This window comes from Odontesthes bonariensis, chromosome 21 (genome assembly GCF_027942865.1).
Source record: "Odontesthes bonariensis isolate fOdoBon6 chromosome 21, fOdoBon6.hap1, whole genome shotgun sequence".
Taxonomy (NCBI): domain Eukaryota; kingdom Metazoa; phylum Chordata; class Actinopteri; order Atheriniformes; family Atherinopsidae; genus Odontesthes; species Odontesthes bonariensis.
In genome coordinates this window covers 22612017-22636505 of record NC_134526.1, presented here as the reverse complement: position 1 = coordinate 22636505, position 24489 = coordinate 22612017, and the positions used below count along the sequence as shown (strand labels likewise).

The window sequence follows — 24489 nt, the reverse complement described above, 5'->3', positions numbered from 1 at the left end:
CGCATCACTTGTTCCAAATTCTGTTGTATTTTTGCACAAAGATCCTTCCCAAAGAGCTGTTCGCCATTTTCAAAGATTTTTGAGGAAACCGGAAGGAAGTGGACTGAAAATCAATGGCAACGTGTTCAATTCAACAATGCATACAAAGGAGATGGGTTAAACAGTACATATCTCAGAAAAGTCACACAATCACAATGAAATGCCATCTGGAAAGCATCTGTTAACACTGACTACATTTATCAGCATTAGAATGATCCAAAACGCATTACTGATGCAGTAAAATATGCATATATTGACTAAAAAGAAAATGTGTGAAAGACTCGAAGATTAGCCAGAGCCCAGAAGTCAATGTTGAAGCAGTGTGGGATCATCTTGACAGAACGGAACAAAAAGCAGAGCTTTGGGACGTCCTTCTAGAAGCCTGGAGAACTATTCCTGAAGACTGCTTAAAGAAATGACAGAAAGCCTGTCTTGGAGGGTTCAGGCTGCGTTGAAGAATAAAGGAGTTCATACCTCTGACCAACTGTATAAACTCTGTTTTCACCCACGGTTAAACTGCTGCACCTGTTTCCTGTTCTTCTGGTGATAAAGAAATGAAGGTGGACCCAAACTTTAGTTGCAGCGCTCTGTAATCATGCTGAAAGACTCTTGCTAAACAGAACATGTTTGGGAAAATAATGCCCCAATTTTCCACATACAGTATCTCACTCTTACATGCACACTATATGTAAGCCAAGCTTGACGGGCGTACTGCGCTTGGTTACTGTTGCTAAGCAATGATTGGGGGGATGGGTTAACTGGAAACTGGCATTTGGGAAATTGTCACATTTCACTTGAACTCAATTTGGCATTTTGACACATCATGGGATGGAAGATATTTTCGCTCAGTTAGAATTCTCAGATTCGTTTGTTCTGTTCTCCTCCATTCTCAGAGCAGTTCTGAGGTCGTGGCTCAACCTGCATTGTGCTGTAAATCATGGCCTGCTCTGGCTGTGCTCGTTTCTCACGAAATCATAGCTTCATGTCTGGCTTCCCTCCAGTTTTCTGACCGCAGGAGCTCCGTGTGTTGTCCCACTTACACACAATTATGTGGAGACGCACACACTCCCCCCCCCCTGTCTCCTGAATAGAGCCTTTGTTTTGAAACATTTATTCTAGCTCAGAAAAGGGCAACCTCTCTGGAGATCCACACGTACCACCAACATTCAGGGTGGTAATGTAGCAACGGAGCCTCTGGGGCAGATCGCTAATCTGTCCCCCCCCCCCCCCCCCCGTCAGGTTTGCAGATCCCAGAGGAACACCCAACAGGGCAAAACAAACACGCACCACCCCATCTCATCTCCTGCTCCCCCTCCTCCACGCCTGCTTTAACCCTCGCCTCCCATCAATCCCTCTATCCCTCATTCTCTCCACCTCCCCCTCTCCCACTTCTTTCGCCCCCCTTTTTTCCCTCCCCTTCAATCCCAAAAGATGAATCGTTGAAAATATGACCCAGATCCCAGGAATGGCTGCAGTGGTTTGTGGGTAAAACGTTGGCCGGCTCTGGCGCTCTCGGAACAAATGAACGAGGGAGGAGAGACAGAGAAAGAGACGGGGCTGGGCGGTCGGTTAAGGGAGGGAGGAGAGGCAGTGTGCGAAATGGCCGCCTTCTCCTCCCACACTTGAGTCACCCCACACCCCAGCGAGACTTGCTGTCACCATGGAAACACCAGCCGCTGGAAGCAGAGAGGTCTGAACCAGCGTGGCAGTAGTCGGTACGGGGCTTCGTCAGGGTGAGAAGTGTCAAAAATCTTTATTACTTTTAAAATGCTCGGGAGGCTTCTGAGGCCTGTGTGGCACAAAGGGGTGTGGCTAACCAGAGGTTGATGATGATGATGAGGAGGAGGAAGGGGGTCTGCCTTTCATCACCGAGAAGCCAACACAAGGCTCTGCAAACCTGCCCCTCACCTCATTCATCTGACTGCCTGTCTGTCAGCTCTCTTTGCTCTAATCAAATCTTCCTCCCCATCTTTCTCCATTACTCACGTGTCCAGGCAGCCAGGCACTGGGTCAGTGGGTCAGGCACTAATCCCTTTAGGGGTTGTGAAACAGCAACATGGGTCTGTGCGGGATGAATAGCGGGATGATATCCTAATCCAAATCAAAGAGGGAGAGGGCACATTCTGCATGCTTTCACATCTACATGAGCAGACAAAACATTTTCTGTCTTCGCAGTGGTGGGGATTTATGCTTGTATGCTTACATGAACATGAAGGTGCAACCACTTCACGGTTTAAGTATCCCAAAGATATGAGTCATGCCAAGCTCATGGTGGCACAAGGGGACAAGTTTTCACCAAAGTTCAAAGTTCAGCCCCCTGCAACCATGGATGGAATGATGATTAAAAGCTGATGACCATCCTTAGAGCGTCACTTTTATCATGGTCTCACTTTCTCATTTGGGTGATGATTCTGATGTTAGGGTTTCACCAACAAGGACCACAGCGCAACAAGTAGGTTCTCTGGTTTAAGAAGGTAAGGGTATAGATCAGGGATCTCAAACTGATCCGTGACAGGGCCGGTGTGGCTGCAGGTTTTTGTTCCAACCCTGCAGCAGCACAGCTGACCTGTTTCATTCAATCAACTGAACTGTCTGCACTGAAGGTCTCAACCAGGTCAGTTGATTGAATGAAACAAGTCAGCTGTGATGCTGCAGGGTTGGAACAAAAACCTGCAGCCACACCGGCCCTTTCACGGATCAGTTTGGGACCACGGGTATAGATGAATGTGGAGGTCCTCTTGTTCAGGTCGTCTTGTGATTGGCCCGTCATACAATGCAATGTTGAAGATAACAGTTTGGCCGATTCAAATTGTTTTCGCCTTTTATTTTCCCTTGAATACAAGTGAAACCATTAAATAGGCATCATGCAATAACTGAGCAATTCATGACTTTCAGGTATGTCCCAGTGATGAAGTATGCCCTTCAACTATTTCATCTAAATGTATGAAAACATTTTCTACATTTGTGGGAAAAAAAGAAGCTCTTAAAACGTAACCAACTCAATAATTTTTCTTAAATGCTCACACGGTGCAACACGTAAATAGAAAGAGTCGTTTTCAGGGTTGAAGTCAACACAACACAACCAGGATGAACACATCTGTGCGTTCTCAAAAGTGTCGGGGAAGCTGCCATTAGGGGCAGCTGCAAAAGATGAAAATACTATCTAGTGTGAAAATAAACTGCGAAAATTGTTGTGAAAATGGTTGGCTACGAGGACTGGACTGAAAAACCTTGAAAGAGCTTCAGAAAGCCTGGAGAACCACTGCTCAAGACCACCTTAAAATACTATAAAAGAGCCTGGCTCCTTGGAAGCAAAATGTACAGGTTCCTCAAAACATTTGCACGGTACAGAAAGGGCCCTTAAAGAATTTGGAACCTGAACAGGGAAACTAAGACAGAAGATGGTTTAATGATGCATGATTAGAACGCATTTTTGATGATTTAACTGATTTAAAATCACAGCTACCGTCCTTAACCTACTGCTGTGAGAAACACAGACTTATGAGAAAAGGTGTTGACGGTATTACGACGGTTGTAAGCAGGGCAGGTGTGAGCAGCTGCACTCGGGTCACAATATGGACGAGCACGGCTGTAAAAGCAAAAGCTCATTAAAAATAGAAACACGCTTTAAAGGTACAAACAAACAATAACAGACACAACGCCAGCGGAGGTGGAGGAGCCAGAAGCGTCAGGGGAGCGAGTGCTGGCAGACACCAGCAGTCCCTGAGGAGGACGCAGCTGAGGGCTTTAATATGCACGCTCACACACGTTTGTACCTCTCCATCATGCACAGAGTCTCTACCCTGACTTTAACCAGTGTGTGACATGTGAGGGTTTTCTCAGTCACTGCAAAGCTGCAAAGAATACACAGCTTACTTGTGTGTGTGTGAATAAACATGCATTAACATCACATTTTGTCTCACAGGAACATGAATCCAGAACAACAGGAAGCTGCAGCAGAGGTGGTCTTTGTCTACCTCAGGTGTGTGAGAAGATATGCGGGTCAGATCTGGTTCATGTTTCCAGGCCTGCAAAGTGAACAACAGCTCAAATCTCGTTTCATCAAAACCCATTCAGAGCCGCAGGTCCACAGAGACGGTTCGGTTAAAAGGCCGTTTGTCTTACTAAACAAGGACAATAAAGGGAATTCCCGGTTTATCATATTTCCACCTACATATTCATGTGATGCTTCGCTTCCCTGCGGAGACAACGGCTCAAACTATTTTTGTCTTTCACACAGAAGACACAGAATGGCTTTTTGTGCAATCCTGCAAATCTACAGCATTTTCATGGCATTATAATCAATGCACTTTAATCAGAAGTGCATGGCTATTTCAGTGTAGTTTAAAAAACAATTCAACCACAAAGCAGCAATGTTTGATTCTGTGCAACGCAATGAAGCGATGATGTCTCGTGTGACTAAATACCTCAGTGACATTTAAAATCTTTAGTTAACCGAGACAAGATGCAGAAGCAGTTTGTAAAGCCAAACACTCCGCCATTCAACAGCTTGTAGAGCCGCCTTTAACTGCAACAACGTGAACTAATCTTTTTCTGTATGATGTTATCAGTCAGCCATATCATTCAAGAATGCTTTGGTGCACAGAGGAGTTGATGGTGGACTCAGTGACTGCAGTGTGCCCAGGTCCTGTGGCTGCAGAACAAACCCAAACCATCAGCCCTCCACCACCGTGCCTGACAGTTGGCATGAGGTGTTTGTGCCGATATGCTGTGTTTGGTTTTCTCCAAACACGGAGCTGTGCATTACGACCAAACGTCTCGACATAAGCCGTGCCACCGTCTTCTTTTTCAGGCTTTCCCCTGCCAACACTTCTAAAAAACTTGGACACTGATGCCTGCAGAGTCTGAGATGGAGCTCTTGGATTTCTCACAACTTCTCTGGGCGCGAATCGGGCATCGAAGGAAACCTGTTGGGACATTAATCCCTGGGAAGATCGTCAGCTGTCTTGAATGTTTTCCACTTGTGGATAATCTTCCTCTCTGTAGAACGATGGGAATCCAAATAGTTTAGAAATGGTCTCATAACCCTTCTCAGTTTGACGGGCAGCAGCAGTTGCTCCCATAAGATCACCGCTGATGTCTTTCCTCCTTGGCGCTGTGTCAACACACACCAGGATGCTGCAGACCAGCAAACTGACCAAACTTCTGCTTTCCCAGTCATCGATGGATTAAGTCCAGTGGTTAGCAGCATCTGGCGGCTCATTACCCTCCGAATTCCCCCCAAAAAAGCAAAAAGGGTGCCTCAGTTTCTCAGACACCGCTTTTGTCATTTGCTTTGCTTTCGTTAGATGGATAATGACACTGCGAGTTGTCTGCTTTTGTCCATCTGAGGTCGTATTTACTATAGTAAATTTTAAGGATACTCAAAAATGGCTAAGAAGATAAAATCTTCATTGAATACTTAAGGAAACAGCAAAACCTTCACATTTAAAAAACATAACTACTAGCCTACTGAAAAATGACTAAATAATTATTTTAACGAGCAGTCTTTTTCTGTATCGTGCCCTGATATATCCAACTTTGGAGTTGAAGGAGTGAGGACTTTCTTTTTCCTCATTGCTGCAGCTGTGTGAGCGTATCCATGGAATTCCTCTTTATTAAGCCTTTATTAAGCCTAATCATGTCAGTTAAGCCAGGCCTTTGTTGCTTGAATTAAATGAGTCATCGGCTGATAATTCCCTTTAATTCTATCTAACTGTAATCCACGGCCCATGCGCTCGTCTGGCGAGCCCTGGGGTGTCCTGAAGGAGTAAAAAGGAACACAGGAGCGGAAGAGGATTTTAAAACTAGCAAAGGAGGGATTGTTTTCACGGATTCAGGGACATGATATTAGACGGTCACAGAGGTCAGAGGTCAGGGTTTAATGAGGGCGAACGCGGCAGTCATGCGGTTAATGCGGGACTGTGAAAGCAAAGAATGGATCTCTAAAGGCAGAGGCCCCTTACGTCATCAATACAACAAACACCACTTAAGTGATTAATGCTTGGCTCGTGTTCGAAAAACTCTAATTCTGGCCTTCACAGAAAAGGAGACATAAATAAAACAAAAACATTCCGATTCACAGCATGCATGACTAAAACCCATCAGGACCCCCGGGCCAAAGAGGAGATGTGCTGTGCTTCTTTTTAAGAAGTTTGCATCCAAAAAAAACAGCAGACAGCACGCAGCAAAGCGATTTGTCAACCTCGCAGCACACTTGGCTGAACAAAGAAGTCCCCTCTCTGAGTAACATCACGAAGCCCCGCCGACGCTCTGATTGGTGGAGAGAACCCCCCCCCCCCCGCTTTCCTCCTCTGTGTCATGTGACTGGCGCACAGCCCCTGGGCTCAGTTATCATGACTCAGCCCATTTCTCTGCATGAGATGGAGACGGAGGGGAACAGAGAAACATCTCCTTCTCCCGGCAATACTTGTAAACGGAAAAACTTTATTAGAAAACTGGGGTCTCACACATGTTAAGACAAAAAAATACAGAAGGGAATGCTAACAATTTTTTATTCTTATATATTTTTATTACTCAAAAATATTTGTATAAACTGGAAATAAATTGTCTGAACATTTCCGAACCGTCCACCAGTTCAACTCTGGTATTTAAAGAGAAAACGGGTGAAAAGAGTTACAGCATCCGCTTCAGTCATGAAGTCCTATGGCGGCTCTCGTAGTTTCAGTGTCTTTTTCAGCTGGATGTGAAAGGCCATGGTTGGAAAACGGATGGAGTGATCGAAAGGAAAAAGAAAAGAGGCTAACAGCGCTGAAACGGGAAGCCAGCGAGTGTTAGAAGCGTCTGTAGTAGTGTGGGGGGGGTCCGTAGTGCATGGGCAGGTCCATGTTGTGTTGGTGAGGGTTGAAGGGAGGGTTGTGATTGTTCTGGTTGTTGTTGTTGTTCAGAGGGGGCAGGGGATGCAGTGGGGGCACGTAGGGCGCCGGGGGAAGCCGGGGTATGATTATCTGGTGGTACATCCGGCCCTGCGCAGGAGCCGGCGGGTAGCGGGCGCGTGGAGGGACAAACAGGGGGGCTTGTACCGCCTGGGGGTGCGGAGGGGCCGGCGGGTTGGGATTGGGTAGGTTTTCTGGGGGAGGACCCACACGTGGCCGCTTGGTTTCTGTGATGGCCTCCGGTGGTGGGCCGACCCTCTTCCCTAGATTATCTGAGAGATTATGGGCGGGGGGGGGGAAAGAGAAGAAGTTATCGTCTTCCGTTTGTCGTCTTTACACAAACAAGCTCATAAAAATGAAACACGGGAAACTCTGCTGCACCTGCCGCCGCCGCTGCTGAATAAGTAAAGGTTAAACAGACGGAGAGGAAGCGGCGGGGAGGAAGAGAAATGTTTTTCCTGCCAGGTTATGATTGATTTTTTTCTCCAAAATGAGCAAAAAGCAGAAGGAGGTGACAGACGGGACAGAAACATAAAACATTCTGATCACCGACCTGCGCACTTCTTGTTGAGCTCGGCTTCACCTTCCTTCTGGATCTCCTGAATGATTCGCTCGTCGTCTTGCTGCAGAAACAGACACACACACACACACACACACAAAAAAAAAACATTGATGCAAACTTAAGACCAGAACTGCTCCACAAAAGTGGAGAAAAATAAAAAAAATCCGGTTCCCAGTGAAGGAAAGCAACATTAAGCTGAACACGAACATACAAGCAGCGCCGGTCAGGTTTTGAGCTGTTAAACACAGTTTAGGGGCAGATGACTCCCTCACCCACTGGCCTCAGCATTAATCCTTCCTCTGGCTTTGCTCTCATCGCGAGCTCTTTGCCAGCTCGGGGAGCTTCTGCAGAGCTGCTGGAGCAGCTCCAGCTCATAAACCGCTCGGGAACTAATTGATGCTTACGGTTGCCAGTGATTCAGCGGCCAGGTCGCTGTGGGCCGCCATGGAGTCGGATGGCGAGGGTCAAATGTCTGAGGGAGTTAGTTCCCCTTTGCAACAAGGATACTGTACCATTACTGTCACACTACCACATGCTGCGACTAACACAAAGTCGTTCCAATCGTTCACAAGGCGAGCACTAACCCCCACGCACAGAAAAATTAACACATAAAACAGCCCAATGTTTTGAGTTGCAGCGCACCGTGGGGTCAGTCCACAGGGAACACTTCCGGCAGTGCCGGCAGGGGGCGCCGGGGGAGCGGGCGTGCTGGCAGAAGTGGTTGTAGCCGGTGATGGGCTCTCGGCAGAGGTAGCACATGAAGCTGCCGCAGCGGCACGACATCCGGTTGCAGCCCTCCGATTTGACCAGGCCCGTCCCGCACTTGACGCACTTCCTCACCCGGGCTGCCGTCATGCGCTCCTCGCTGTGGCGCAAAGGAAAAGAAAGAGTTTATATTTAAAAAATCTGGTGTGATGAAACAAATGAACTCTGAAGAATACCGAGGTTCAACGTGTATGAAACTGGAGGGATGCAAACTCTAATTAAACGCACAGGAAAACACATCATCCAGTTTATATTCATTTGAAGGACTTCTCCCTCTCTGTGATGCTGCCGGTTTAAACATCTGTTTAGTAGAGTCTGAGCCCACCAACGTGCTGTTTGATGTTAATAACTCATTATTGGTGGACAAATGGACCAAACCATGAATGAATCTTTGGTTCTGTCCTTTGTTCCTTTAAGTTTTGGCCTGTTAAAATCATCAGACTGAACACTGATCTGTCTACCAGGCCACTTCCCGTCCCCCTCAGCACCAGGAAGTAGGCCGATCTGAAAACAGGAAGTACTGCCTCTCGACCTGCTGGGCCACAGGAAGCAGCTGGCCTCTGCACATCCTAGAGTGTTGCCGGGGATACTGAGACGTTTACCCAGAATCCTCTCTGATTAGAGTGGAGTGAGATGAGAAATGAACAGGGTCTCGGGTCAAATGTGCACAAAGAATCAAAATGCTCCAGATAACTTAGAGGCGCAGTCTCTGTCAGCTATGGAACTGCTGAAAACATTCTCTTGGATGTGACACAGTGAGTAGAGATAAACCATTCAGTAAAGTACTCACTTTTCCCATAGGGTGGGAAATATAAACCCCCCATTCTGCAAGTTACTTTCCTTTATCTGGCACTTTTTGCGTACCTTTATAGGATTCTATGCAAAGAAAAAATAACCAGAATGCCTCATAAAATACCATCAAATCCTGCAAATACCTGTGTGTGACCATTAGTGTTAAAACTAATGAGGGGATTTTGTGAGCCACTTACAAGAGCACCCTCATGCGGATCTCGTCCCGTTCCAGGACCTGCTCGCAGGTCTTCCCCACATGCTGCTTCCACTGGACGTGGCACTTTCTGCAGCTCTCCTGAAGGAAGACACACCACAGCCATGAGACAAGGACAGAAAACATAGGAAATGAGGAAGCTAAGGGAGCGTATGAGCCATTATCCATCAAACCCCTCTGACATGTTTCCAGTTAATGCTGAATAAGAAGAGTGCTGCAGCCAGAATACACACACTCACACACACACACACACACACACACACACACACACACACACACACACACACACACACACACACACACACACACACTCAGTGTCTGCTCTGTATGCTGCTGCTGTTGCCACTGCAGGGACTCGGACTTGCACAGACGCAGCTAGGTGCGGCTTTTTGCTGCAAATGTGCGACTGCAGCCAGAGTCTTTGGTTGCCTAGAAACAACGACTCTATCCTCCGACCCCCTTCGTCGAGTCAGCCCAAAAGGTGCACATCAGGGACATCCGGGGCAGACGGCATCCCTGCATATGCTCACATTAGCTCGGGACAGCCTCCCTCCTCCCTTGCCAATCCTTAGCTAAGTGGCGTCACCATCAATTTTAGAGTCGCTCATCTAATATTAAAGCGCGTGGCGTATGACAGCTGATGCGGCACGATGCAGATCTGACCCTTAGATGGAGAGCTGCTCTCAACAGTCTTCATCCTACGACCTCCTTAAATCATTTCCACACAGCTCCTCGCACAATAGGCTGAGGCAGCTGTGTGTGTGCAAGGTCAGCCAGAGGGTGGGGAGCTGGGCAGGAGAAGTCTGAGATTCAGTTGGCATTTTGGGGCAGCTCGGATGTCAAAGGACTGAAAATGCAAAAAAAAAAAAAAAAACGAATGAAAAAGATAAAACGCACCAAAAGTAGTCGAGACTGCTTTCTGTTTTGCAGTTTAAGATTCATGATTAGGGTTTTTATGGGAAGAGAAGAGCCGGCGTGCAGAGAGTGCGGGGGGGGGGGGGCATATCACACAAAGACGGAGAAGAACAGAGTGAGAAGGGGAGGAAGACGGAGGCAGAGCGGTGAGAGATCGCCCCCTACTGGTAACAGGGACCAGGAAGAGGGACAACACGAGAGCGTGTGTGTGTGACCGTCTGCTTGCTTGACAAGACTTTGAAAAGCAGGAAAACACCTGAGCTCTTATAGCGTGGCTAAAAATACAGCCGGTGACGTCAGAGTCAGACCTCGAGCGGGGCGTGTCTTCCACGCCTGCGGATGTTTGCTCTAAGTCAACCTGAGTGTGGCAGAAGTTTGACAAAGGTCAAGCAACACTTTACGACGCACAAAGGCTGCTAGGTGTGCACCTCTTGTTCTCTCACTCCTCCCGTCTGTCTTTGCCTCGCCTTGTTCTGACTTGCCCTCAGTACACTCATCTGCGAGGCCCTCCCCTCCCATCATGTATCTCTTCCATTTTCATTCATGTTTCCACCGGGTTGGTACATTTTATGAAGAGGTGGCTTTTCTTGCAATCAAATCTGAGTGCACACCCTGGAGAAGTGAACAAGTGATGTAGACCTAACATGACAATCCACAGCCTGATGTTCTGTAAAATGAGCTGAATGTTGGGGGGGGATTCATGTCAAATATGCAGCGGAAAGAGAGGTGGACTCGAGCCACTGTAGAGCAGCTCTGCGATGGCTTTCTGCTGGCCTCCGTATAAAGTCTCCCTGCTTTAATAGTTCAGTAACCAAATACAGGCCAGAGACAAACCTGTCCAACAGTCCTCAGAGCCACATGTGGAACACATTAACATCCACTGGTGTGCATGCATATCTGCGAGTGTGTGTAAGAGAGTCTGTAGCCTATAGGTCAGACAGAGCCAGGAGGGGAAGGGAAGATAATCTGGGTCAGACTTGATCTGAACCACATTTGAAATCAAGGTGGAAGCGTGTCCAACCAGTAAGAAACCAGTACGAGGGGCGGGGATAGTGCGGCAAGCCAATGAGGGAGCTGCGTGGAGGAAGGCGGCTGGGTTTATGGAAGTGTGTTAGTTACATAATGAAGCCCCTCCCTGCTGGTGGACTGGTCGGGCTGCAGGGCAACTGTACAACAACTGGCTGGAAAAAGTCTATCCATCTACCTCCCAGAGTAACCACAGTTTCCTCTTGTGTTGGTTACTCCATTTTAGTCACGGCGGGCTCTATCTATATATTGACACCGGCTGTTTAATACTGGTGTACAAATGAATAAGATTAAGAAATGCACCAGACCCAAAGGAGCATGTCTGCCTTTGTGTGTCTGGGCATGAGCATGTTACACTGCAGCTGTGCAGCGACACCACAGGGCAGCTACTGTGAACCTCTGGCTCCACCTACAGGTTCACACGAAGAATTGCACCACGATTTGAAGTTGTTGAATTAATCTCCTCTTTATCTCAGCAGTTTTTACTAATAAAACTTCCTTTCTTCAGACCACACAACAGTTCTCCATATTGCTTCTGTCCATTTTAGATGAGCTCAGGCCCAGAGAAGGCAGCTTCTTCTCTGGATTTTCTTTGCTGTGCAGTTTTTGACCTTATGTTTGTCGATGCAGTGACAATCGGTGTTCAACCTGTGGTTTTAATGCAGTGCTGTATATATGTAATCAACAGTAGATGATGAAATCTCTATATTTTTCCCAGTTTGTGTAGGAAGCTTGGCTAGCTATTTGACTCCCCATATTTCGCTCTGAGACTTTCTGACAATCATGTGACTGACCTGTCGTCAGTTAACCTCAATAAGTTGTGAGCTATTATCATTTTCATTTCAACATTGCGCAACTTTCTTTGTTTCCTTTCGCCCTCCACGTCCCAATGTCATCAGCTGACTTGTCAGACGAGATTTCCAAATCTGGGCTTTATGTGTACAGACAGAAACTTCTTGTTACAAATCGACCACAAACACAAAAGACAAGACAGATGGCCTAAAGCGCAACGAGGATTTAACCGTGCACCGTGGCGCCAGGAGGCAAAAAAACCCACACATTTGTCAGGTTGGGGTACAGACACAACCCCATCTCTGTTTGTGTCGAGTCCGGTAGAGATAACAGCTGAGAGCGGGAGAGGCTGCGAGATGTTCCCACGAGCAAAAATACAAGGACGCATCAAGAGAAAAACACCAAGGTTGTGTTTATGCGGTGAGAGTGAGAATAGACTGTAGATTTGTGTGTTTGGCGTTTGAGCGCTTTTTGAGTGGAATTCGTGTGACATATTTGGCGGACAGAGCGCAACGCCTCCCCCCTGCATTCCTCAGACAGAGGGAGGACACCCTGAGATAAACAAGAGAGAAAGAGAGAGGTGGCGACCTCGCCAGATGGGACGGTTCATCGTCTCCAAATCACTGCTCATCAGTCCTCCATCCATCACTCATGTCTCGGAGGCAGTGAGGTGATTTATGCTGAAGTGGACGCTAAACACGGGGTCGTTCTTCTGCCACGATGAGCTGAATTATTAACGTCGGCTACTCGTACGTTTAAATTTAGAGCCAATCTGTCTTTTTGTACATCAAGATTCAGCTGCGAACAAGTTCCTTTGCATATACAGCCTGTTGAGGAGAGACAGCAGGAACAACAAAAACATGGCGGAATAGATACAGAGAGCAGAACTGACCTTGCGACAGCGAGGGTTGGGACAGCTAAACAAAGACATGTCTTTGTCCAACAAGGCTGGAAAGTTGCAAAATGGACACCTGCAAAAGTAGGACAGGAAGACGGGTTAAAAAGGGAAGACATGAGGAACATGCAACTCTCATAAACCAGCATTTCACTCACAATAGAGCAGACAACATGTCAAATGTTGAAAGTGAGACGTCGTAGCACTTTATGGAAAATCTCAGCTCATTTTGGATTCGATGGAGGCATACACCCTTAAGCGCTGATGGAGCTTTCCCAAATGTCCAAGTAGCCAGTTCCATCGGCGCTAATGCACCCCCGTAAACATCAGAGATGCAGGCTTTGAGTGCTGCTGGCACGCGTTTCAAAAAGCATCTTATCAGCTTCAAATCAGTTTCAAATTCTAATTAGTAGGACCACAGAACAGTTTCCCACTTTGCCTCGGTCCATTTGTAGATGGTGAAGTGTCAGGATCATGTTCACATATGGATTGTTCTTTGCATGGTAGAGCTGACACTGATTTCTGGAAGCGTTCCTGAGCCCTCATGTGACTCAGAATCATGTCTGATAGAACACTCAGTCTTAACAATCTCCCACAGAGGAACACCATTCTGAAATTGCTCCACCGTTTGTAGAGGCAGTTTTTGCAGACTGCTGAACCTCTGCTTTCAACATTTGTTATGTTTTCTATGCTCAATTACGGGTAAAATATTGGTTTATGAGATGTAAAAAACATTGCATTCTGTTTTTTGGAATAGGAGTTCTAGGTCCAGCTTCAATACCTACATACGCACACGGATAAAGCTTTAGCAGTCCATCACTCACCTCACTAGTTCATCAGCGCAGGTGGCAGCGACCGCCTCCTCCGCCTGCCTCTCGTTGTATTTACACAGTATATTCTCCGGTAGGACCTTCTCCAGCTCACACATGGGGTAAGAGCACGGGCAGCCCCCCTCCATGCAGCTCAGCTCCGACTGCAACACAAACGCACACGCTGTGATTCACACAAGTAATTCCAAACCCAGAGATAATGTATGTTCGCAGACATTAAATCCAACTGAGTGAATGCATACTTAAGATGCAGACAATTTGCAACAACAAAAGACTCCAGTCATCTTTGGTTATTCGACTGAAAGCTGCCCTTCAGCCGACATCAGAATTTTAATCAGCCGTTTTCACATTTATTTGATTGCACATCACAGCAGTTCTCCGGCTCGGAAGGACATGGATTTTTCAGCAGGAATACTCCCTTACAGTTTCCTGGCAACATCGGCGGTTAAGTCCTATTCAGATGTGAGGAAAACAGTGGGTGTCTGTCCGTACCTTCCCGGAGCCAAACACTGCCTCCTGAGCGTACTTGACCAGGCACTCTTTACAGAACAGGTGACCATCCGAGCACTGCGTCATCTTCTCAAACGCAAACTCCCCATAGCAACAGCCACACTCAATCAGCTGACCGTCCTGGGCAAAAAAAAAATGTACACAATCATATATTACATGAGTCAACTGGTTGAACACATTGAATAAAACTTGATTATATGATTATAGATCCCCGTATCACTCTTTGTGTAGCTTTGTTGGTTTAGAAATACTTTCACTGTGAATGTCATGCTTAAAGCATGACAACGTTGTGGCCGATGCGTCATCGTTGAGCTGGTTGTAACAGAGTCTAATCGACTTCTGTGCTTCTGGAGCAAGATAATGATCCTAAACATGCCTCAAAATCCACAACGGACAACTTCAAGTAGCACAAGCTGGAGGTTTTTTTTTTTTCACAATGGCGCTCATAGTTTCCTGACCAAAACACAATCCAAAATCTATGGCTGAACCTCAAAACTGCAGCATATGATAGAATCAGAATTAGGTCTCTTGGGCTGCTTAAAAAAAAATTACAATCTGGGATCTTTATCAAAAAACCTGTGCTTGTGGCCCTGTTTTGATACTTTGAAAAAGATGGACATAAAGGGCAATGTCAAAACTTCGTGCCTTTTAGAAATCAGGCCATCTTTAACTTTAACTTTTTTGCTATTTACAGTATCAGAAACGTTGAGATGGTAAGCCTGAACATTTACACCCCACCTATACTGAGCATGCACCGTGTTAGGCGGCGACCTTGTTGCCAAGTATAAACACAATACTGAACGACCACACCGAAGTCAACAGAAGCGGTTTAGTCAAATGTTAGCGCCACGAGGCCAGTTTTTCTCCACGCGAGGACCACATGTAAAAGCACTGCGGTGGGCCACATCAGACTGGCTGAAGTATTTGGAGCTCCTACCTTCTTATATTCGTCTTCATTGACCTGCAGAGCGAGCAGGAAGTCCTCGTGCTGAAAAGAGAGACGGGAGCTCGGTAAAGTTAAAACACTAAAACACCATCCAAATGCTAATTTTTAGAAAAGTTGTGCTTCGGTTGCTATTAAACGTTATACATATGCGCAGCAATGTACTGTTCACTGGTCTGTGTTGTAATCTGAGTTAAAGTATGACTCAAGCATACGTGTACGCCACGGATACTCCTCGTAATGTTATTACTAATATGTAGTTACTGCAGTAAATGAAACCAAAAAAAAAATGGATGGATTGAGTGTGTTGACACTAGGATTATGAACGACTATCACAGAAAAAATAAAAATCTATCAGTGTGTGTGTGTGTGTGTGTACCTCTGCCCATTCCTTGGCCTTCTGCTGATAGAACAACAGCTCCTTCTGCACAGAGGCTTCCAGACTGTTATACGTCCGGCAGTAACGGCGGTCATTCTCCAAAAAAAACATCCTCCTGTCCAACTTCGCTGAACCTGGTGATTGAAGAAGGCCTTTAGTAAGCACAAGAAACTTCTTCTTTGACATCTTTTTGAACACAAAAGGGATCAAAATGTAATCCGATGATGTGCCTGCCATTATGTTGTCAAACTCATTTGCTAAATCCTGTGTGTGTGAATGAATGAATGAATGAATAGCAGCGAGGTCGTATTAACAATCTGGCTCGTAAAAGAGACAGAAACAGAAACTAAGACGAGAATGTGCGCCGCAGAATGTAAAGGCAGGTGGTTGCGGAGATCATCTTGGGCAATGCGAGCAGAGAAAAGTGAGGAGGTTTGCCCACCGTGCTCAAAATGAAAATCAATGAAGCAACGCTCCGAGGACGTCCTGCTCCGCCGTCTCTTTCCTGATGGATCACCTGATTCTTGCCACTTCTTTAGAGCTTCACATAAGGCCTGGCAGAGAACAATAAAACAAAAGAGGGTGAAGTGCGGAAGGCGCAGATGAAAGTAGAGAAAAGAGGGGAATCAAAACAGTATTTCTGAGCACCACTGTGCACGACGGGACAACAGGTACCTTGCGTGTGATTGCATAGTGTCCCTTCAGAGTATGCAGGGCCCATTTGATGTCCTGGCAGCTGAGCATCCTGAAATCTGCCATGAGCAAGTCGGCAGCCTGCATCATCACGTCAGGTCCCACAGAGCTCAGCTTGGAATAGTCAAACAGGTCCTCAGTCACCTGAACGCAGCAACACAGTTCTTTTACTCTCAGGTATCTGGTCCATAAACAAGTATGAGGCTCTCAAACCCAAAGCAATGCTGCTCATCACCTTTACATGGGGAACACTTCCATAATGTGGTAGTTTTCTAGGTAAGTTGATGCAGTTAAAGCTCATTCCTCTACACACTGTATTCAACCACAGTAAAAAGCCATAATCTGATGAGGAACAAACAAAAATAGTTCCATGATTTTTTTTAAACCAAATCAACCCTGATGTAATGAGGAACCATCTCCCCATAATTAATCTGCATCCACACAGCTTACACAGGCTTTTTGCTCAGTTTAACCTGAACTTAGACTGCTACTTTTCAGTTTAGTGAAACTTCCAATAAAAAAAAAATCTCAATGTTTTGATCTAACCAATCGTTTTAGCTCTATCGGACATAAACACCCACCTCTGCCTGGGTGTCCCCAGACTCCAGTAAGATGCTGGTGGGAGCTGCTGTGGCTGCTGCCGCCTCCCTCCTTGGATACTCTAGATTCTCCAAAAGCAGGTTACAGATACTAGGGGGAAAAAAAGCACAGGAAGCCACATAAAAAGCAAGCATGACTGGACTTGCACTAATTCAGAAGCTGGAGGCTACGGCGCAGAATGATTCCAGTGTCCAAACCTCAGAGATGAACCGTCAAACTGGCTTATATTTTTAAATATAATCTGAAATATTACAGTTAAATAAATTAATTGTGTCTTTTCCCTTGAACGGGTGAGCTGTGTCGTCACAAAAATGTACGACCAGGAATAAGAAGCTACCCGACGGCTTTTCAGTGCGCGTTTTAACTTGAGACCCACGTAGCCTGTTGCTGACGATGGCCGCAAGGAGGACATTGTCGCCTGTTTATTAGCCACATAGTTCTCAAGATGAACTTCTAATGAAAAGCTGGAGTTAATAGGCAAAAGAAGACGTACACCGAGCTGAATTTATTGCAGAAAACTGTGGCTTTTCAGACGCATTTTGACTCCGCCAGCTTTGCAGGGTACCCCAGTATTATAGGATCATCGAAAGGGCAGAAATATTAGTTTTTCCAATTTAAAAAGTCCCAAGTCAGCTCATCGCCATCAGTTTTCATTATCAAATGGTAGATTAGCAAAGACTTTGTGGGCTGTCGTGTTAGCTACTTCTGTAGCCTGTTTTTTAGTTTACTTGGGCAAACAGTCGTTCTCAGTCATGTTAATACCAAGTTCATCGTGCCCCTTTACCATAAATCTACATAATAACTGTTATCATAAAAAATAAAACAAAACATGCATTTAATGAGCTGGTGTTCAGGTAACAGTTAAGAGTCGGATTTACTTGGATGAGATCACTGGTGCTCGGCTTGTGTGCGCTTCCATAAGGTGTGATCTCGGATGTGACAGTTGGTTTTTCTGCACTCAGCTGTTATGCAGCGTGTGCCATTAAGCGACAGCGGTACGTACAGCTTGTGTGATTGCGCGATTATTCATCAGGGGGATTGTCATTTTTCGCGAAACATGAGCTACTTTTCATTTTTGGTAATTATAAATACTGGGTTGGAGTGGTTTAAAGCGACTTTTGCAGTTGGATTATATTGAGAGTAAAGCACATAAACTCTTCTGTTAAAGTTAAAGTTTAAAGTTAAAGGTTAAAGTTTGAGATTCACGGTTCATGACTGTAAAACATACATTAAAATATCAATATAGAATAGATAAGTCACAATGTTGCTTGAAAACTTACTGAGGCTCCACATAAAGTACTGAATAAGTATTTTCTTACACATTCAAGTCTTTCACATTATTCTTAAGGATCATTTCTGCTACATAGGCTTCTTGGACATCTGGGAAAAGATCCAACTGTGGAGGATGCACAAAAAGAAATAAGTGCAGCGTGAGGTTAGAGACATAACTTTAACCAACCCAAAGTTAACTAACTTGTTAATAATTTCACTATATGTAATACTCACAACACCATTGATAAGGGCTCTAACAAAAGGCTGCTGCTCTGGTCTCTCCTGTGGTGCAGAGGGTCCAGGTCTCGCATCTTCTATTCTGGGAATGTCCTCAGCTGCAGGAGGAACTGCAACCAGAACAGGGGCCTGATGAAGCCGCTCAGGGTTCGGGGCCAGAATGAGACCAGCCTCTTCTCTGTTGTGAGGCACTAATGCTGTGGGAGCTGGAGGAACTGGAGGGTTGGAGTTCACATTATGGACCCTGATATTGAAGCTGCGGGCTGGTGGGGCCACACCAGAGGCACCAGCCTGTGGCTGCGGATTGGGAACCTCCTCCCCGGGTGCCTGCCTCCCCAAGACGATCCGGTGACCCGCCTCTGGAGGACCTAGTCTCTCTGGGGCTGCAGCTATTAGAACTGCAGGGGGGGCCACTGGTATAACCTGAGAGGTGCGAGTGGGTTGTACAGCAGGCTGGGCAGGAGCCTGGGCCAGGGGTTGTGGCTCAATCTGAATGAGATTGCCGTGCATTTGATTGAGTGACACAGGCTGTGGGGGGTTCTGGGGCCTGCGCTGCAGCAGGGCTTGTGTAATTAGAGTTGAGGCCTGTGTGCTCGGCTGCTGTGGTAGAACAAGTAGCTTCACAGCCTTCACATGGATGACGTGAGGCTGCACAGATGTGGTTCCATGGGCCTGGAGCTGTGTCGACGTTCCAGGCTGAATCTGTGTCGATGTGTGAGACTGAGGACGTGCAGATGAAGTACTGGCCTGAGTACTGTCCGGTGTTAATTTACTTGTACCAGCTTTTTCTTGAGTGCTAGCTGAAGAACTTAATGCGTTCCCGGCAGCTGCACAAGTGTATCGTGAGGTGCTGGCAGAGGAAATCGCCTGGCGCTCCACCGGTAAATGTGCTGAAGAGCCAGCTTGAGGCTGGGACAGTCCGGATGTGCTTGGTTGGGGCTCCAGAAGTACAGGTGTTCTGGATGAGGTGGTGTTCGCCTTGATATTTGTGGAGGTAGATGGGGTGTAGGCAGAAGGAACTGCACAGAGCTCCACGTTTGTAAGTGTTGACGTACCGTCCTGACGCTTTGAGTGTGTGTAATGCTTTGGCTGAGAATGTGAGTGTGATGATGGGCCAGGTTGTGGCAGTATGTGTCCAGGGGAGCCCGACCGTGCTGCAGTTTGTGTATTTATGGCTGGTGGGTTGGTCTTGGCATCTCTGGAGGTAGAGGGAGAAGAGTCAGGATTCCCTGCGGGAGCAGCAGAGATTTTGCCACTTTGACCGGCAACTTGAACCGGGATGTGCGAGGCCCCGCTCCATATGGCCGCCTGGCGAATCAAAGGCCTGCGTGCAGGAGTTGGCAGCTGTAGGGGGAACAGAAGAAATCATAGACAAATTATATAGACAAAATCAATCAACAAAATAATCCAGCCTCTTTTAATATTAGGACAAAATGAGAAAGACCATATGCTTACACAGCACTAACACTTTCACGTTTTGCCAGCAAAGTAAGAAAGAAGACTTAACGTAAATGTTTAAGAGCTTCATTTATCAGTCACCTCCAGTATGCTGACGTCGTCATCATCTGCATCGTCTGGGACCAAAACAGGACTTCCTGGTACCAAAGTCACCGGCTCCTCATCGGAGTCATCTGAAATGGTGATCAGCTCCCTCTGTCTAGCACGAGAGCCTGCACAGACCAAATCACACGGATGTGGGTTAGCAGTGCTATCTACAGTACACAGAGAGAACATTATGATATACTGAAGACATTTATTTAACATTTAAGTGTGTGAAAAAGACCAAATTAATTTTTTTCAATTCATAGTGTTAGCTTGACCGAAAATCAAAGAGCCAACTAAACTGAAATGGGCTGAATAATGACGACAATTTCTTTGTGAGTGTTTGGAACAGATGTGTGGATGTGTAACAAGCCAACTACGAGATAGTGCCAGCGCCTCTTAGGGTAGACTAACTGCATGGGCAAATTTTTCTCATACAGAAACATACTCTATAACGTAGGGTAGGCTATCTTACTTTATTTCATATGTTTTCTTCTAGCATGAATCTAACTGAATAGGGAATTTTAATACATTTACACTATTGCAACAAATTTACTTTGTGTACAACAAAAAGATTTACACCACACTTTCTGTCAATGAAATGGCATCGATCGGAATTTTTTTCTACACACGGCACGCAAACATACAACCTCCGAAAATGAACTGATGAATTCCCTTTATTCACGCTGCACCTTTTAAAGCTGAGCCTTCTCTAAAATGTGCTACAAACACACTAAAACAGGTCATGTCACGGTAGTAGCAATCTAATGTAGCTGTAGTTCAGCAACGCTGAAATTTGACTGTTTATAATGTCCTTGAACTGTTCACTTTTATTTTTTGCTATTGACCAGCCAAGCAATCTGACATCAGCTGCCCAAAGTTTTACAAACGTCATATAAAGAAGTACTAGAATCATTAAAAGCACGGGATCGGTCTATATGCTGGAATAGCGGCATTGAAATAGAAATTTGGGCTGCAAAGCCAAAGTCTTTCTGCTTACAGGCTGTTACTTCATATCTTATTGAAGGGAAACTGTTATTTTTTTATTTTTCTCACCCTTGTTTCTTCTTAGTTTGCTCATTTACCAAAATATATTGTTGGACACTGCTTCACTTTATTCTAAATTCAGCATTTGTGGAAAAAAATATGTGTGTGTCCTGCAATCTTGTATTTCGACGTGTTTAAAAAAAGTGGAAAAACCTTGAGGATCTACAACTGAAAGCATAAATTGCCAACTGCAGTTTTTATTTACAGTTGGACTTTACTCTTTAGTTGAAGAGTTATCTCTTAGTCGTTGTTTTACAATGAAAACACAGAGACGTTTTTGTTTGGAAAAATTAGGAAAAGAAAACAATGTACGTTAACTCCATTGCTGTGTGAATGAGCTGAGGCTGTACAGACCGATCACTTACATAAAAGGTGGACAGTAACAATCAACTAACTGTTTGCAGTATGAGGTGCCTGTATGCATGAGTGTGAATATATTACAGTTCCTCACCTTGACTACGATGGATGTTGAAACTTGCCAGGTGAATGACATCATCATCGTTGCCTCCATCTGCCATCGTGAATCTACTCTTACCAGTTCTCTGAATCAGCCCACACGGAGGATCACTGCCAAGTCAGTTGCATCTATTCCACAGACATAAAATCCGTTTAGGTTGTTCACCTGGAGAGTTATCCAAACCCCAACTTGACAGCCAGTTTTTACATATACCGATAGTGTGGGAACTCTCTTTCTGTGCCAGTGGGGACATAGGTTCCTACCACGTATCATGAGACATGCAGGTATACACAGAAAAAAATATCAACGCCGGTGTTCCCCTAGAATCCAACAAATAGTTTCATTTTTCAGTTCACCAGTTATTGTCATTACATTTACGGAAATCCAACGTGGCTAGGCTCCGCCCTATTACCAGAAATAACCTGATCACACATTGTTCATAAAGAAAAAAGGAGATGGACACGATACATGGCAGTGCTTAATAGCTATGTTACCAATGGGGAAACTTGAGGAAGCAAAAACCCACAGAGCAGCAGATGAGTTTGAATAACCCACTAGCAATAACACTGACCGTGAGAATATTCTGCAAATATATCTCTGTTAGCTTCACGTGCTAGCAGTTTTGCTGGTCCCACATCGGCTCAACGGTTTAAATAAATGTAAACCTCACATGTTATTAAACAGTAAGCGGTAACACACAGCGAGAGGCTGACAGTGTTGCTATATCAGCTTAAACTCTTGCGTTGGATTGATCGCATTGACATTAGGTTCACCACGACGATATAAGAATAAAGTTTAAAAGTAAACACGTCAGAGCACTAATCAATCATTTCCGCTCACACAAACAGAGCAAAACCCTGAACCATGCTAATGCTAATTAATGTTCATTAGCTTAGCTGGCTAGCTAGCTAAAATGGTAACTAGTTAGCTAGGTTCAGTGAGGATTTTAGACCATGACAATGTTTTAAATCCTTCAACATACAGCACAAACTCTTGGCATGAAAATACACAGATAGAAGCGTACAATACCGTAGCTTCGTCGTGAATAACCAATACAATTCTTGCTAGTCCGCCTCCTTGATAAGACTGACAATTCGTAATATATCGAAACAAACTGCCAAAACAAGAACATTGGCATCGTCAGACGTAAAATGCCTTTCGCGACGTCGGTCGGTGGGCTTTTGGGAAATGTAGTCTTCGAGATAAAAGATATCAGCACTGAAACGAAGACAAACACCACGGACGGTAAAATGCAAGGGCGAAGTAGACAGTTACCGTTTTTAAGAGCTGTGTATCACTATTAAATTATTAAGGTAATGAAGGTAAATTATGTTTAAAATACATATTTAAAAAAAAAAAAAAAAGGTAAAACGGATTCTCAAAAAAAATGTGCTTTAAAAAGTACGATGCAAGACAAAATGCTAACCATTTCTCATACGAAAATTATAAATAAATATTCTAAAATTAATTACACTTACAGCATTTTATCATTAAACGCATGTGAGATTCAGTACCTTTTTTTTAGCTCCAAGATGAAAACTAAACAAAAATGTGTATCTAAAAATATTGTGCAAATAACTCCATTAAACACAAAACGAAATTGAAATTGTTCTTCTGAAAGTGACGACACACATAACACAAGGAATGTATTTTCAATTTAATCTCTTTAGATATAATCTTATTTACACTGTATTTTTTCATAAATGTTTAGTACATTGTAAGTTACAATACTTTTGCATCCATTACACAGTGAACTCAGACCCTAGAAAATGCAGATTGAAATAATACTGCAGAACAGTCCTCAATCTACAACAGATCCAACCTTTTTCTTTTTTTTTCTTCTTCGGGTTACTTGCTCAACATTGAAGTTTGATTTCATTCTCTTCCGTGGAGCTTTAATGACTGAAAATAGTCTCATTCATGGTGGTCTGAAGCGTGAGGACTACTTTACCAAACGTTCGGGCAATGGTGGGAAAAAAATAAATAAAATAAAATGGAAAAAAAATTTAAAAAATGGGCAGACAAACATGAATTAAAAATATAGCAATATGGGTAACGCAACATGTATGAAAGGCTTATGTGATTTTATTTTACGTCACAAATGAAGATCTCCTGAAAATGACTCCTTTCCTTCCTTGAGGCTCATTTTGATTTAAAACTAAATAAAAATAAAAAATAAAATAATAACAACAACAAAAATCCTGAACATGCCCTCGGATATCTTCATAGCGCCAGATGAGTTCGATTTTAAAACTATGGCTGGGAGAAGTCATGTCCCTTTCACTTCAATAAATGTAACCTAGTGTCTTAAAACACCAAGACATCTGCAGTCATCATACACTGACAAGAGCATTCCTCCACAGTAATATGAATGTTAAAGAAAAAAAAAAAGAATAGAAAAAAAAAAGAGTAACAAAATTCAATAAAACCCACTTTGTGGATTACTTGAATTGCATGAGAATTGACCCTTCAACTCTGGTAAGAGGGCTGAATTAAGAGATTAGTGAGGGCTCGTTGTAGAGCACATAGCAGCTTGGTCAGTAATCACTTAGTAATAAATAATAAAATATCAGAGTGGATCAGAGTGGTCGCAGATACAAATTTAAGAGACAAAAAGTTACCAAACAGAGGACCGGGCTCATTTGATCATTTTTACAGCATAACTGAGTGCCATGCTAGACACACACACACACTCGCACCCTCACTCACACACACCAACTTACATAGAAACTCAACAAATTCTCACTCTCTCGCATGCAGACACACACACACACACACACACACACACACACACACACACACACACACACACACACACGACAGTGGTTAAACATAAAGCATGAGTACTAGTCGATCAATCAGCTTCTCAGAGAGAGAGACGACCGTTCTTTGTCTTGTTCTTCACAAATCTGAGGTCTCTGTTCGCAGGCTCGCATGTGATTGGCTGATTCTGTCCAAAGAGACTCGAGCGCGACTGGAGTCAAATTTGCTGTGGTTGGACATTCTGAAGAATGACATCATAGCTTGTTAAAACTGAAGAATAAAAATGCTCTCCAAAACTTTGAAAAATTTTAAAATACCCC

At 44.7% G+C, this 24489-nt stretch overlaps 1 protein-coding gene across 1 annotated transcript; it reads right to left on the bottom strand.

Moving 5' to 3' along the window:
• Nucleotides 1-6466: 6466 nt before the first annotated feature.
• rnf216 (ring finger protein 216) lies at nt 6467-22562 on the bottom strand. The gene is made up of 17 exons (XM_075453997.1): nt 22436-22562; nt 21401-21534; nt 19900-20030; nt 18358-19704; nt 18171-18247; nt 16833-16941; nt 16234-16395; nt 16001-16112; nt 15559-15692; nt 15174-15224; nt 14219-14356; nt 13721-13869; nt 12894-12972; nt 9252-9349; nt 8140-8362; nt 7489-7558; nt 6467-7207 (listed from the first exon to the last, which is right to left on the bottom strand). The coding sequence occupies exons 2-17, from the start codon at nt 21465-21467 to the stop codon at nt 6834-6836; spliced, it is 3321 nt and encodes a 1106-aa protein (XP_075310112.1). The 5' UTR covers nt 21468-21534; nt 22436-22562; the 3' UTR covers nt 6467-6833.
• Between the last annotated feature and the right edge of the window lie 1927 nt (nt 22563-24489).

What these genes read in the sequence shown, in the direction of transcription:
- rnf216 (XM_075453997.1), bottom strand. Translation starts at nt 21,467, where the DNA reads ATGGCAGATGGAGGCAACGATGATGATGTCATTCACCTGGCAAGTTTC. An exon ending in CAACATCCATCGTAGTCAAG is followed by an intron (nt 20,031 to 21,400) that starts GTGAGGAACTGT and finishes TGGTCTGTGCAG; the next exon opens with GCTCTCGTGCTAGACAGAGG. An exon ending in CCCTGTGGACTGACCCCACG is followed by an intron (nt 7,559 to 8,139) that starts GTGCGCTGCAAC and finishes CTGTTTCTGCAG; the next exon opens with CAAGACGACGAGCGAATCAT.